At 35.4% G+C, this 14461-nt stretch overlaps 1 protein-coding gene across 1 annotated transcript in view; it reads right to left on the bottom strand.

The window, feature by feature from the left end:
• LOC107568436 (uncharacterized) overlaps positions 1 to 14461 on the bottom strand; it is a 32984-nt gene that overhangs the window by 10497 nt on the left and 8026 nt on the right. The window contains exons 4-8 of the mRNA XM_016254406.1: positions 9985 to 10290; positions 7811 to 8149; positions 6624 to 6929; positions 4151 to 4459; positions 3314 to 3433 (exon numbers count right to left, since the gene is read on the bottom strand). Of these exons, the coding sequence (XP_016109892.1) occupies positions 3314 to 3433; positions 4151 to 4459; positions 6624 to 6929; positions 7811 to 8149; positions 9985 to 10290 (1380 nt within the window). The remainder of the gene's footprint in view (positions 1 to 3313; positions 3434 to 4150; positions 4460 to 6623; positions 6930 to 7810; positions 8150 to 9984; positions 10291 to 14461) is intronic.

The raw sequence follows: 14461 nt of genomic DNA, 5'->3' as shown, positions 1-14461 counted from the left end.
CACAATTACTTGCTAACAAAGGTTATTCGTCCAATTCAATGCATATTGTACGCATTATTATTATTATTATTATTATTATTTTTGTTAAATAAACAAAACCACTGGTAAATAAAACGCACCTTAGTATCGATATTTTTTGTTTGAGTATCGATACTTTCGATACTTGCGTCAGTATCGATATATCGATACTTCGGATCGATACGCCCATCCCTACCATGAGTTGCGCACTTGAAAACAAAGCTCACTAGACAGTGACCATGTGCTGATGCTGAATGCATCTCTTACAGACTGACAAAGGAGTATACTTTAAAGGCTTGTGCACTCAACTGTTTGCGAAATGGAGCTTTGTGCTCGTGTCTCCTACCTCTCTCATTCAGCACAAATCCAAATATTCCATAATATTTCCATATTTGCGATGTAACGTATCTGAATGCTAAACTATTATTTATTATGTAAATTATAGGCGTTGTGTTTCAGTTGCATTCGAATGGTTCACTGTATTTTATTTTGATAAAATACCAACTGCACTGTCAAGTAGCAATGCTGGAACTGATGTGTGTGTGTGTGTGTGTGTGCATGCCGGCGCGATCACTTCAACTGTCTTGTAACGTATCTGAATGCTAAACTATTATTTATTATGTAAATTATAGGCGTTGTGTTTCAGTTGCATTCGAATGGTTCACTGTATTTTATTTTGATAAAATACCAACTGCACTGTCAAGTAGCAATGCTGGAACTGATGTGTGTGTGTGTGTGTGTGTGTGCATGCCGGCGCGATCACTTCAACTGTTTCCTTATACCAGCAGAATCAACTTTAAACACTTATTGTCTTATTAATAATGCATCACTGTATAAAGGTCTGCTTTTATTTGTGTACACTCACAATGCAAACAAAACATTGTGCTTTTTTAAAATAAAGAAAACAAATAGGATGTCGCTTTCTGCCATTTGAGTTTCCTTTCTGTGAACAAATTAAGCCTGGCACAAAAATGAACTGAAACTCTGCATATATAGGCTACGTTACGTGTCGCACAGTTTTTTCCCTTGTTTATCTGTAAACTAAATCAAATATATTTCAAGAATTGATTTATTGTATGTATATATATATATATATATACTGCAGATTATGCATTTATATGCATTATGCATTATAACAATGTAATAATATTTAGTATTTTCACATCTAGGTGGAAATTAGGTTTGTACTACTTTCTGTTAAAAGAAACCGAGCATAGTAGATTTGTTTTTTTCCCCCGTTGTACCGAAATCGTATCGAATTGTGACCCCCGAACCGAGGTACATACCGAACCGGGACATCTGTGTACCATTCCACCCCTATTGTATAGCCATTTCCATGTTCCTAGTTCCCGTGTTTTCCTTTCCGTGTTACCTAGTTTCCCTGTGTTTTTACCTTGGACTGTTTCCTAGTTTCTTGATTGATTACCTGCTGCCCTGACCATCACCTGTTTATTGGAATAATCTTTTGCCTCTGCCTGGATTGTACTGTTTGCTGGTGTTTGACCCTGCCTGTTTTGACCACGTGTAGAAATAAAGCCTTGCATTTGGATCCTCCAACCCCGTTGTCACGCTCTCCACGTTACAAACATTATTGCACTTTATTGATGATTTTTTAAATAAAATAATAAACAAAATAATAAAGTATGATAATGCTATTATATTTTAAAATAAAAAGAGAGTATTTAATACAAATTAAATTATTTTATAGTAAACTTACTTTTATCATTTTCAAACTTAAAATCAGGCAGTTTTTATTTTGGCGGGTTGCCAGCAAGTGAGTATATGCACTTCCGGGTTTTGCGCTGCCGATTGAAGAGCGTCAGTCAATGAAATGTTACAGTTTTGTATTGTGCTTTGAAAATGGCAGCGGGTAGCCTAGATTTATGCTTACAGTTTAAAAAGAAATCTTATACAGTATAGTTATACGGTCTGAACTTATTTACACAGCGCATTTTTTCTTTTGGTCAGGCATGCGCACCTGTGTACCACTTATGTCCACCCCTGGATACAAATAGTGGTGTAACGTTGAGGAATGATTCGGTTTATGAATGAATCATAGGTCAATAAGGGAACGAACCATTTTGTTCATGTTCACCGTTTCATTTGTAAATGATTCAGTGTTTTTAACTAATCATTTGGGTCAACAATTAATGAATATAACACATAAAAAAGACATGGCCAATTATTGCAAGCTAATGATGCAGGTAATCGGAAATTATTATTGACATGATTGTCAGTTATTTATTGTATTTACAAAACATTTATGCTACTTTTTACATTTCAGTACTAAATTGATAATACAAAACATTAATTGGGCAAAGAATTAAATTTTTTTATGTGACCATTATTTTTTAGAGTGCCTTACATTCTTATTTCCATGGCGATGTCTCAAGCTTCACATAACACTTTGCAGTCATGGTGCTGTATGACTGACATATCAGTTTTCTTATCATGCTTGTTTTGAATTAGAAAAATTAGAACACTAAGTAGTAACATATCTGCTATTCAGATCCTCAAATATATGTAAGTAAATGTATTTTCAGTTTTGTCTTTCAAAATTATAACCTATAACCTATGACATATTTGTTAGTTCTTATGTGTATTTAAATGTCTAAAACATAAATTAAACGCCATATGGTTAAAAACACTGAACAGTTGTGATAAATGAAAAGTGCTCACTAAGCGCATGTTTGTCTCTGACCCCTAATTATCTATGATCGTGTGATCATACGCTCGAGAGACCAGCCTTCATTGATCACAACCCTGATCTTTGGTTTTAGAAGGTAGGCCAGTCGCAAGTTGTCTTTGATTATGTCAAGTTGAGTCAAAAGTTATTTAGTTTGGGACTCGAATCCAAGTCAAATCAAAGTCAAGCAACTCGAAGTTCACAACCCTGGATCAAGAAGAAGAAAGCTAACAACAGCAGAAGGGAACAAAATTTGCACTGATCATTTGCTCCATATCTGCTCTGTGATTGATCATCAAACCCTCTACACTGAACCACGTTCACTCTCACACCACAAAAGAATATAAACTAAAATACTATCTGATACTTCATGGCAGATCAATCAACATTACTAAAGTTGCTTTTACATTCTAAAATTTTACAATAAAAGGTTTAAAACCATAAAAGACACAGATACTCCTCCATTATTATTAAAGCGGTTTCTTTCTAATGCACAAGGTTCGAAACTTGATTATAAAGAAACAGATTTTTTTTTTTTACATTTAAACTCTACTGAAGCATCAATAATGTGCATTATTTCTCTTGTACTATATCAGCTGCAATACTCACTCTTCTTTCTTTCTAGAGTAGAAATCTTGCGGCGATAGTAAATCATACCAAACGCAGCCGCAACTACAGCAGCCACCAGCAGAACAATCCCTGCTATAGCACCTGTAGACAGATCTGGTACTGTAATGAGAAAAACAGATTTTCTCATTCACTGTGTTCATCTTCTGTGTGTTACAGCAGGTGATTAATGTGAATCAAGACTGATTTCAATTAGAACGTTGTAAGCAGTAATGCATGTAAGGCTGAATTTCCTGAAATTACTGAACACAACAACAGAATTTTCACAAGAACAGAGCATGCAATAAAAAAGCACGCTGTCAGGTATGCATTTCTCACTCATTAATGAATGGAGCATGTGGCATGCCATCTGAGAACTCTTAATTCTGTCTGTCGCTGGGTTTGGAAAAAGGCAAAATTGAACTCGGGTCGACTGCCCCAAAAGCTACCGCCATGCACTTTACTTACTCCCCACATCAGATTTTATAAATAATGGTATAAAAATAAGAGAAATACATGCAAATACACACAATATTGGTTTGGTCATTTTAATGCCATTAAATAATATGAACTGTTTGCCTCAAGAATCATATGTTGATATTAACTTGATTTTATTATTATTATTTATTTATTTAACACATATCATGCAGAATTTTGTACCAAATTCTTTGATAGACTAACAAACTATAACATGCTAAAAACAGTTTAACATCCAAGTTTATTTTTTTTTAACTACTTAAATTTGTGCCAACTACTGTTCATTTAACCTTAAGGTTGCTTATAGAGGTCTTATTTAAATAATATCATTATTAAATTGATGAACTGATTTGAGCTACTCACCAGTGACAGTAACAGTGATTCTCTTGTGTACTGTGTGCCTGCTGCTGTTGATCTTCAGTTCATAAAGTCCAGAGTCTGTGGTTCTGGTGTTTGTGATGTTCAGAGATCCAGTCTGATGATCCAGCTTCAGTCTGCCTCTGAATCTCCCATCAGGACCATCAGATGTGGAGAATCGTTGGTCTGTTACATACATTTCAGCTATCTGAGTGTCTCCAGACTTCCACATTATCAGATCATCTCTCTGTATTTCAGTCTCAGTGAGTAGAGTGACAGAATCTCCCTCCATCACTGACAATGACTTCATTTCATCTGTCACAACAAACACAATAAACAGTGAGGAACAGCTACTCAGACATTAATTAAATACAGAAAGATTTTTAACACTTTATTCCTGTTTGTCCCTGTCTAAGTGGTGCCCACATTTTCCCATCTTAAACACATCTCTAAATTAATTACGACATATACTGTCAATATCAAATGCAGAAAAAAATCATTCCTGCATTCATAAGCTCAAGGCTAGATTATTGTAATGCTTTGCTGGGTTTTTGCCCTGCAGGTTTAATAAACAAACTCCAGCAGCTCAAGTTCTTACTAGAACCAGGAAGTGTGACCGTATTAGCCCACTTCTGTCAAAACTGCATCAGCTCCCTTTTAAACATCACATACATTTAACCATGGTAAAAGTAACTTTCTGACTGAAGTTAATATTTCATCTCAGTTTTTGGTGTTTATTTTAAATGTGACAAATTATGCCATTATTTTTTATTTAGGAGTTTAAGATAGTTCCTTAATGCTCACCTAACTAGCAGATAACACTAGCCAGGTTTAAATCCCAGTTGCGCAGAAGGGGCACATTTTAACACTGTGTTAAAATATGCCTCGCATCCCCCATCTCTCTTTCCTACTTCGCTTCCTGTCTACACACTGTCCTATCCTAATAAAGACAAAAAATGCCAAAAATAAACCCAAAAAAAATAAAATGCATTAGCAATACAAGTCACAGCAACAACACTTATAAAATGTATTTAGAAATCAAGAGAAACAGGTGAATAAAGACTGAGAGTCAGTGTTCTATGTTCATAAATTATTATTTTAATAAATGTAAAGCATTTTGGCTCTTGTATTCGTCTCCTGTTCTGTGAGAGCTGTGTGTGTAGGGAGGGGAGTGTTAATATCTGTTTTTCTGAATGTCTGAATTTGTTTCTTCATCTATTTGCCCACACATTGTTTTGAACTATGTAGTATAGCTGTCTTTTATGATGTGTTCATTGTTAAAATCCAAAATTAGTTTGTTTTAATGATTAAAAACCATTTAATTTGAAAAACTTAATTGCATTTTTGACAAAATATTTTAGTTTGTCTTGTTTATATATATATATATATATTATATATATATAATTAATCAGAAAACATTTTAAGCTGTCATATGGTCATGTGTCAGGGTCCTGCCCTGACAGTCATGTCTGTTCTGTCTTTGTTTAAGTGTCTTTGTTTGTCTTGTGTCTGAGCACATGGCTTTGTTTTTGTTGGCCATGTGCTCCACTTGCCCTGCCTCGTTTCCCTTTACCACACCCACTTGTTTAGTCCTAGTTTAGTCCTCCTTCACTTGATTGTGTCCACCTGATCCTCATGTGCTCTGCTCCTTATAATGTGCCCCTTTTCCTCATGTCTCTGCTGGTTTGTTGTGTTAGTTCCTTGAGTGTACGTTAATTCCTTGTCAGTCAACTAGTCATATTAGTAGTGTTATATTTTTCTAGTGATGGTGAGATGAAGCCTTATAAAGCATTGTAGCTTTACATCCAAGTGGTTCACAAAAAGGTTCATTTCTCGAGGCTTCATTTGCTCACAATACCACCTGGTGGCCAAAGAGTGTAAAACATGCAGATACATTACAGATGACCTGATGTGATCTATGGTTACACTGTTTTGCGCCAGTTAAGGCTTAGAAATAACGGTGAAGAAAACATTTTTTATTTCCACATAGACTATTTATATGAATATAATGCGAGGACTGGGATTGGGAAACGCTGTATTAAGCTGAAAGGAGGTAGGTGACCTTTTTTGTTGAATTGTCTATTTTTCTTTCTCTTGTTCATAATAGTCAGGGAAGGAGGGAAGAGTTGTTTATTTGTATTTTCTTTAGAAAACTTTGTATCACCTCTGATAGAAGTTAGTATAGAATTTTGGTTGTTGTTTGGCTACCTAACAAAGTTTTACTGATTCCTTATTTAAATAAAATAATTTATCGGAACTTTTATACTGTAGAGCTGGGAAAGAGTTTATCCACAACCAATTAGTTTTACGTCTTTATTTCATTATTATTGGTTGCTTTCCCTCTCCAAATATAGACTGCAGAGGGGGGGGAAACTGTTTAAATTTGTGACTCTCTTTTTGACCTACAACCTTAAGTTTACTCTGAGTTCTTATGCAAATAATATAATTATTAAATTGATAAGCTGATTGATCTACTCACTGACAGTAACAATTATTCTCTTGTGTATGGTGTGTCTGCTGCTGCTGATCTTCAGATCATAAAGTCCAGAGTCTATGGTTGTGATGTTCATGATGGTCAGAGATCCAGTCTGATGATCCAGCTTCAGTCTGTCTTTGAATCTCCCATCAGGACCATCAGATGTGGAGAATCGTTGAGTTGCTTTATAGATTTCAGCTATGAAAATGTCTGTAAAGATCCACAGCGTGGAATCATAGATCTCTATTTTAGTATCAGTCTGCAGAGTGACTGAATCTCCCTTCATCACTGACAATTTCCTGATTCCATCTGTCACAACAACAAACACATGAAGAACAGTGAGAAACAGCTACACAGACATGATTAAATGCATACAGAAAGATGGTTAACATTTTATTCAGTTAACAAATCCCACTAAGTTTCCTTGTCTAATAAATCTCATTTAACAGTCAACAGTTGAATTTTTACAGCAACACTTTTTACTGTTCATAAAGGCACATTTCCTGAGAATAAAAAAATAAAGGGAAGAAAAGAAATGTCCATCAGATCAAATGACAGTGCAGGTGAACACAACAGTGAATAATGAACAGACACAATTTGGAAGAATAGAGAAAGACTAGCACAAAGCAAGAGAGAGATAAAATTGTCTGCAAAGGGCATTTGAATCTGTTTGATTTCTGCACAAAATGCAAAGTAAAAAGTGAGTATTTTATTTCCCAAGAACAAATCTGCTCATACCGCTTTTATCCATGACTTACAAATGAGGACACACTTTTGACTGCATATGAAGAGTTCAGAATGCAAAAGCCTCTAAGTGCCGTCTGAAATTTTCTTCTAAAATTTGCATTTTTATCAGGCTCCAATATTTATGTTCAGTTATTTCACTTTAATGGCATAGAAAAGGACCTATACATTGCCATTAGAGTAAAATTACTGAACCTAAACATAGGAGCCTGATAAAAATGCAAATTTTAGAAGAAAATTTCAGACGGCACTTAGAGGCTTTTGCATCTGAACTCTTCATATGCACTTTTACAGGTGTTTGGGAACTGATGAACTAAACCGAATTATTAAAAACTTCACTTTTCAAGAGTTTGCGTAAACTGTTAATAAACTAACAGTGCCACAATCATACTATTTCTTAAGAATTAAACATTTAATTCAGTGATATATTACAATGAGCTACTCACCGCTGACAGTCACACTGAATGTCTTGTGTAGGGTGTATCTGCTGCTGGTACTGATGTCAACTTCATAAAGTCCAGAGTGTCTGGTTCCAATGTTCCTGATGGTCAGAGATCCAGTCAAATATTCCAGCTGTAGTCTGTCTCTGAATCTCCCATCAGCGCCATCAGATGTGCTGAGGATTTCAGACTTTCTATTGATTTCAGCTACAGGAGAGTTTTGATGTTCAAACCTCCACCGTATCACATCATATCTCTTTATGTCAGGAACATCAGTGTGTAGAGTGACAGAATCTCCCACCAGCACTGACACTGACTGTCTTTTATCCACTTCATATGACTCAACTGAAGAAGAAACAGAAATGGTTAGTAAAACTTGTAGTGTAACTATCTTTATTGTTCCAAAACACAAATTTCAAGTTTGGAAGTAGATTTTCTGGATAAAGTAACAACAAACAACATCTAGAAAAGAACATGTTTTAAGTGAGTTACATGTGACTTGACATCTGAGTTCAGTGAAAGCACATCTACATTTACATTTATTCATAAACATTTAAATGCTTTTGTCCAACTTACAAATGAGAAAAACAAAGCAATTAATCCTAAAACAGTAATGTAAGAAGTGCTACTAATACAAAGTTTAAAACATTGTCATGAAGAGTACAGATTAGAATATATGATTTAATAAATAGTAGACATAGATTTTTATTATAAATATTGCAAAAAAAAAAACTGAAAACTATTTGCTCCGGCCACCTGAGCCTGAGTCAGGTGGTTGCTGGGGGTTACGTCATCTATCAGCCTACAAAGTGATTCCAGTTTGTTAATGACACACATAGTGTGCATTTCTACCTAGATAAACCTAAGGGTACAGCACCCATGTTCACATTGCTAAGCCACTCGTTAATTTATCTGGGCTCCATTAGCCCAGAAACACATTTAACTCAGGTCACTTTAAGCTATCTGGTCAATCGATCAGGTACACACAGCACTAGCGTTAAGCCATTCGGCCAAGCCGGCCCAGGCTCACATACTGTAGATAGCAAACACACGGTCTCACGGCTCTCCGGAGCAGCAGCAGTACATATGTCTTGGCAATAGATCTGCTTGTTCTGGGGGATTTATCTTTTCATCTTTCTTCTGCCTTATAGGGATGATTCAAGCATATTATTGTATAGCAGCAGCATACATATTTTAGTTGTTTTGTTTATCTTCTTCTTCCAGTTTTGTTGGGGCGCTATTTTATATGCTATTTGTGCAGCAGCAGTATGTCTTAAATACTCACAGCACTGTATGCATTGGCAGTAGCAAACATCTGTTTATTTATCTCCTAAATAAACAGATGTAAATGCTAATAAAGAAATAAATTAATAACATCACAAACATAAAAACAATCACACCTATCAATTAAATGGTGATTTATTTTATTCGTAGTGACTATTTGCAATGGCTATTTTCACCGTGATAGTCTAAAGAACAACCGAAATGTCAAGGTTCATCACTTTTGTTTCGGTGTGGAGAATAATGACAGAACGTAAACCCTTTTATTGCAGAAGCAATCCAAGTTGGAATCTGTCCCACCATAGTTTTACTACATATTTAAACTACGGTTACTGCTGTAAAACCAGTGTTCATTTTCAAGTGTAAGGGTTTGGTGTAGGGTTTCTCTAGGCTCTTAATATAATAAATCACAAAAGCAGCAGTGACAGTAACAGGGTTCTCAAACCCATGATTTGTGTTGGTTTATCACTGTAGTGTGATGTCAGAATTCCACCACTTCAGTCTGGATTTATTTTATCCAGTGGTTTGGTCCTGATGCCTATATTCGTCTATATAGTGTCCAGTCAGTAAGCATGTGGCTTCTGTTTTGCAAAGTCTTGGAGATCTAATTTTTTGGGAAAGGTTGGCCAGACAATATTTTAAATACAGCGATTGGGAAATGGAACTAAAAATTATTTCCTTTTCTCTTTTCTTTCCCCATAGATGCAGTTTTATTAGAGGACATTCAGGTAATTTGACTGACTGGAAATCTGCTTTACAAATTGATAGTTTCATGTAGATACATGGACACATTGTACACTTTGCATTTTTAACAATCACATTTCAGAGAATTTGACGTTATTTAGCACTCTGTGAAAAATTATGCAAATTATAACATTTGAAATACATTAGGTACTCACCACTGACATTAAAGTTCTTGTCTAAGGTGTTTAAGATGTTGGTTACTTTATAAAGTCCAGAGAGTTCAGTTCTGGCATTTTTGATGGTGAGATCTCCAGTTTGAAGGTGCAGATTCAGTGTGTTTTTGAATATCCCATTAACAGCATCCACATGTGTAGTGGTACTATTCGATTCTCTATCAAATTCAGTTATGAGAGTGTCTCCAAACCTCCAGTGTATCACATCATCTTCCTTTATTTCAGTAAGACCAGTGTGTAGAGTGACAGAATCTCCCTCTTTCACTGACACTGACTCACCAAACACACCTGGTGAACAGAGGAACAGTTACACACAAATAAATAATAAATAAAACACTGCCAGTATACAGGTTCATATAATTTAGTCTGATAAATCTCTCTGTGACTTCTGCATCTATATTAAACAATCTACATTAAAATTAAGTAAAATTCAGTAAATCTGTAAATACATTTCAGTAAATAAAAATACATTTAATAAATTTAAATAAATAACAATAAAAAAAACTGCCATGAAGTAAACAGGGATTTTCAGTCATTTGAAAATAAAATACCATCTAAACCTTTCTGAAGACAGTGAATTCCCTCAGAGATACATTGATGTAGGGAAGATGTAATATGTTCTCCCAGCCTTAGGGGGGAGTATATTTAGTTATATTGACCATCCATGCCAGTTAAAGAAATATATTGTTGTTAAGATGTTTATTAATGTTTGATTATTTTTGATGGATGGTTTCTGATTTGTAATATTATTGTGTTTTGTAAATTCCATGTGGGCAGAGCATATATTTTTATATGTTGTATTGTGTTGAGCTTTATCCGAGTATTTTGGGGTTTTATTCTTTGTATTCTGTATACATCTAATATTTATCTTTATTTATGATATGTTTATTTTTCCTGTGTTTGAGTGAGTTTGTGAACTATGTGATGAGTTTTCATTTAACTGCAGCCACAACTATATTATTTTCTTTTCATAATTTTATATATATTGTTATTTTGATGTTGCTTGTTAACTGACACAGTTCTGTTTCCTTATGGAAAGAGGCTCAAAACGCCAGGATTTTGTCAACTGCATAGTTCTGCAAGCTCGTGAATCCTCTTATCATAAAAGTGTAGATATGATGTAAATAACAGATTCATTGTGCAGTGTAGATGGCTTCAGTTCACGATCACAATGAACTGAACTGAATGACAGCTTTTAGTGATTATCGAGGGAGCACTCTTTGCATGTATTCTAGGCTGTATAATATTGTCTGACTGTCTTGGAACAAAGATTTTCACCTCAGTAAATAAAGTATTGTTTCAAGTCATAATTTTGTCTTGATGTTTCAAAATGACATAAAGAACAAGTGGATAGTTTATTTTTAATGGCATCCCGGATTGTGTCAGATAAATGTTCGGAGCATGTTGTTTTGTAATTGAGGCACAGTGTCATGGAGATTTCACAAAGAAACATTTGTTGAAAGATGAAGCGGTATTAGATCTGACTGCAGCTGCATCACAAACCATAAGCAAATAATTTCATAATGCTTTGTCTGGAAATGACGATTTTAATCATGTTGTCAAAACACTCACATGCAATAGTGAGGTGTTGATAATGTTTCCTATGCAATGACGTTAGCCAATCATAACAGTGGCTGATTCCTGACAAGCCTTAAAGGACACGCCCCTTAAAAACAAGCTGTTGGAGCTTCAGAATGAGGGTTGAAAATCATTTTTCCATATTTATTTTTTTGTGCAAAAACTTTATTAACATTAAAAGTAAACCTCAAGGAACATATTAAAATAATAATAAAATCCATGTCATGACCCCTTTAATAGATTACATTTTCAATTTGTTTCTCAGCAAACCCTACCTTATGCCTTCAGAACACATGGAATATGGAAAGAATTGCATGGGATAGTTTTTTTTTTTGTAAAAAGATTGAAGAAGGTTACAATTTATTTAATGGACAAGTACAAGCTTTTTTCTTTTTTTTTTCTTTTATCTTTTCTTTCTTTCTTTTTTTTTTATAATGTCTTCTTTTTTTTTTTATAATGTCTTTTGTAATCCGAAAAAAATAAGGTAGCCTAATATAGCTTTAGAACATCATCGGGTCTAATAATAATTTTCTGGTTGTGAAGGGATAAATAAACTATAAACTATGAGCGCAAGTAAGCAAAATAAGGATTAGGCATAAAAACAACAACAACAAAAAACACAATTATTAAATTAGAAGTCCGCCCCTGATATTTGTAAAAAAAAAAAAAAAAAAAACATTTAGTAAAATCTTTCAGTCGTCCCCCACACGCCCATGGACGTGACTCTAAACACAGAGGCATGTGATGGTGACTTCTGTGCGTATGCCGTAATGTTAATACGCTAACGTTAGGGACCAACTAGCCTATCATAATCTGCATTATACAATTTATAACATAAAGAAACTCCACAATTACCTGTAAGATAATATGAATAGTTCAGCCTCAAAAACAATAATTAATTAACACAAAGAACTAACATGTGAATACATCTTAACAAAACAGACTCACCGTCATTAAAAATGTAAATATATCAAGGCCTGTAACTAGAAACTGCTCGTGTCTAACAATAAAATAGGCCTATGGTTTGTATATAACATATAGAAAACATAAGCATTATTCTTTGTCCTACATTTTGATAAAAGTGATCAATGTAGGTTAGAAACTGGGAGAATGTGAGAATTAGGCTAACACATAACAGCAAACAAGAATATCCGGATTTACAAAGTGAAACCGAAAGTGTATAAGAAATAAAAATGAACCTTACCGCCCAACAAAAAGAATAGCGAAAATAACAATAAAATGTCCTTCATAATGCTGTAAACTGAATCTCTGAGCTTCCGTAGATGATCAGTGGATATTATTTGTAATAATCTGCTACGCTCCGTTTCTGGGTGTGTCGGACGACAGACTGCCGGAGAGAATTCCTTAATGAAAAACCGACTGAAGATCAACAGAGAGACTTTATACCATGCACCGATGATTTTTCTTGATTACATATGTATTTTGAATTAACGTTCTTTATTGTCCATTATTGTTAAAGTAAACCAGCGCAGAGAGTATCTGTAATGGCCGATTCTTTTGCTTGACGCTCAGTATAGACGCACAGCGACACCTATAGAGACAGAGCGCATTTAGGCCACGCCCACACCGGGGAAAAAACAATCCAACACTCTCCATTGACTTTCTATTGCGGGAAGCTGCCTCCTTGTCATTTCTGACTTATAACAAAAAACAGAGCAATGCCTAAAAGCTGCTATGTGACCAGGTGTACAGCAAACAAGCTAAAAAAAAACAGAACTACGTTTTTGTAAGCTGTTGACCCAAAAAAAACGAGCGCAACGTGTCCTTTTACTCTGAGAACTGCGTCCACTGGAGGGAAACGTAATCAGCGACAAGACCATTCATTATTTTTAACCATGTCAAAGGATTATTTCACCACCCTATGTGAATTTGAGGGGAGGAGATATATGTGGATGTGGTTCGTGCGCTTGCGCGTGAATGAAGGCTTACAATGACTTACAAACATGCATAACAGCTACAAGTGTTTACAAGCTTTATGCAAGCACTATATAGGATTAATCACTATACAGGATTTACCCTATTATACTTTATCGACACGCATTGATAGGTGAAACAACAAACAGCCACCCACAAATAGTCTATAAACAAAGCATCAGGGTGTCTGAGTTCACATGAACAACGGTTAAAGTAACTCGTCGTCAGGCTACAGAAGAATACCATAATTCCTCCGTTCAGTTAGGCCTAAGACATCGAGAGTCACGCAGACCTATACCACCCCAGCCACAACACATAACTGCGAATAACATGCCTTACCTTAACACAGAATCGACCACTGAGTCCAACGTTTATATTTTTTCTACGAATCTTTGAGTTAACATGTACTAAACATGAGTAGAGTTTGCACTGCAGTGCCCCCACAAACCTTGATGCTCATGACAAGAACAGTATGTATAGTTATCTTTATTGAAGTGATTTAGGTTTAAATCGCCGTCATGCATGAATGAATGATATTTTTGCAATTTAACACACAATAATCCACGATGATCACATTACACAAAACTGAAATTGCACGTCAAAATAACACATTGTTAATATTTTTTGAGACCCCCCAAAATTTCACAAATCATGTTTTCAGGGGAGCCCATGTCTTATTAAGGGGAGCCGAGCTCCCCCTAGCTCCCCCGTAGTTCGCACCCTGATTATAAGTCAGAAATGACAAGGAGGCAGCTTCCCGCAATACAAAGTCAATGGAGAGCGTTGGATTGGTTCCAGCCCCGGTGGGCGTGGTCTTCAGATTATGACACGTTGCGCTCTGTCTCTATTCGGTTGTTAAGTGGTGACGTAAAAAGCGCTGTTTCCGGGTCAAGCCTCTACTTGCTTCACTTGAGAATACTACCTCAGCAGCCGTTTATGAGCACTG

Source organism: Sinocyclocheilus grahami, unplaced genomic scaffold (genome assembly GCF_001515645.1).
Source record: "Sinocyclocheilus grahami isolate Dianchi unplaced genomic scaffold, SAMN03320097.WGS_v1.1 scaffold1244.1, whole genome shotgun sequence".
Lineage (NCBI taxonomy): Eukaryota > Metazoa > Chordata > Actinopteri > Cypriniformes > Cyprinidae > Sinocyclocheilus > Sinocyclocheilus grahami.
The sequence above is the reverse complement of the archived record's forward strand: the minus strand, read 5'-3'. Positions and strand labels throughout refer to the sequence as shown.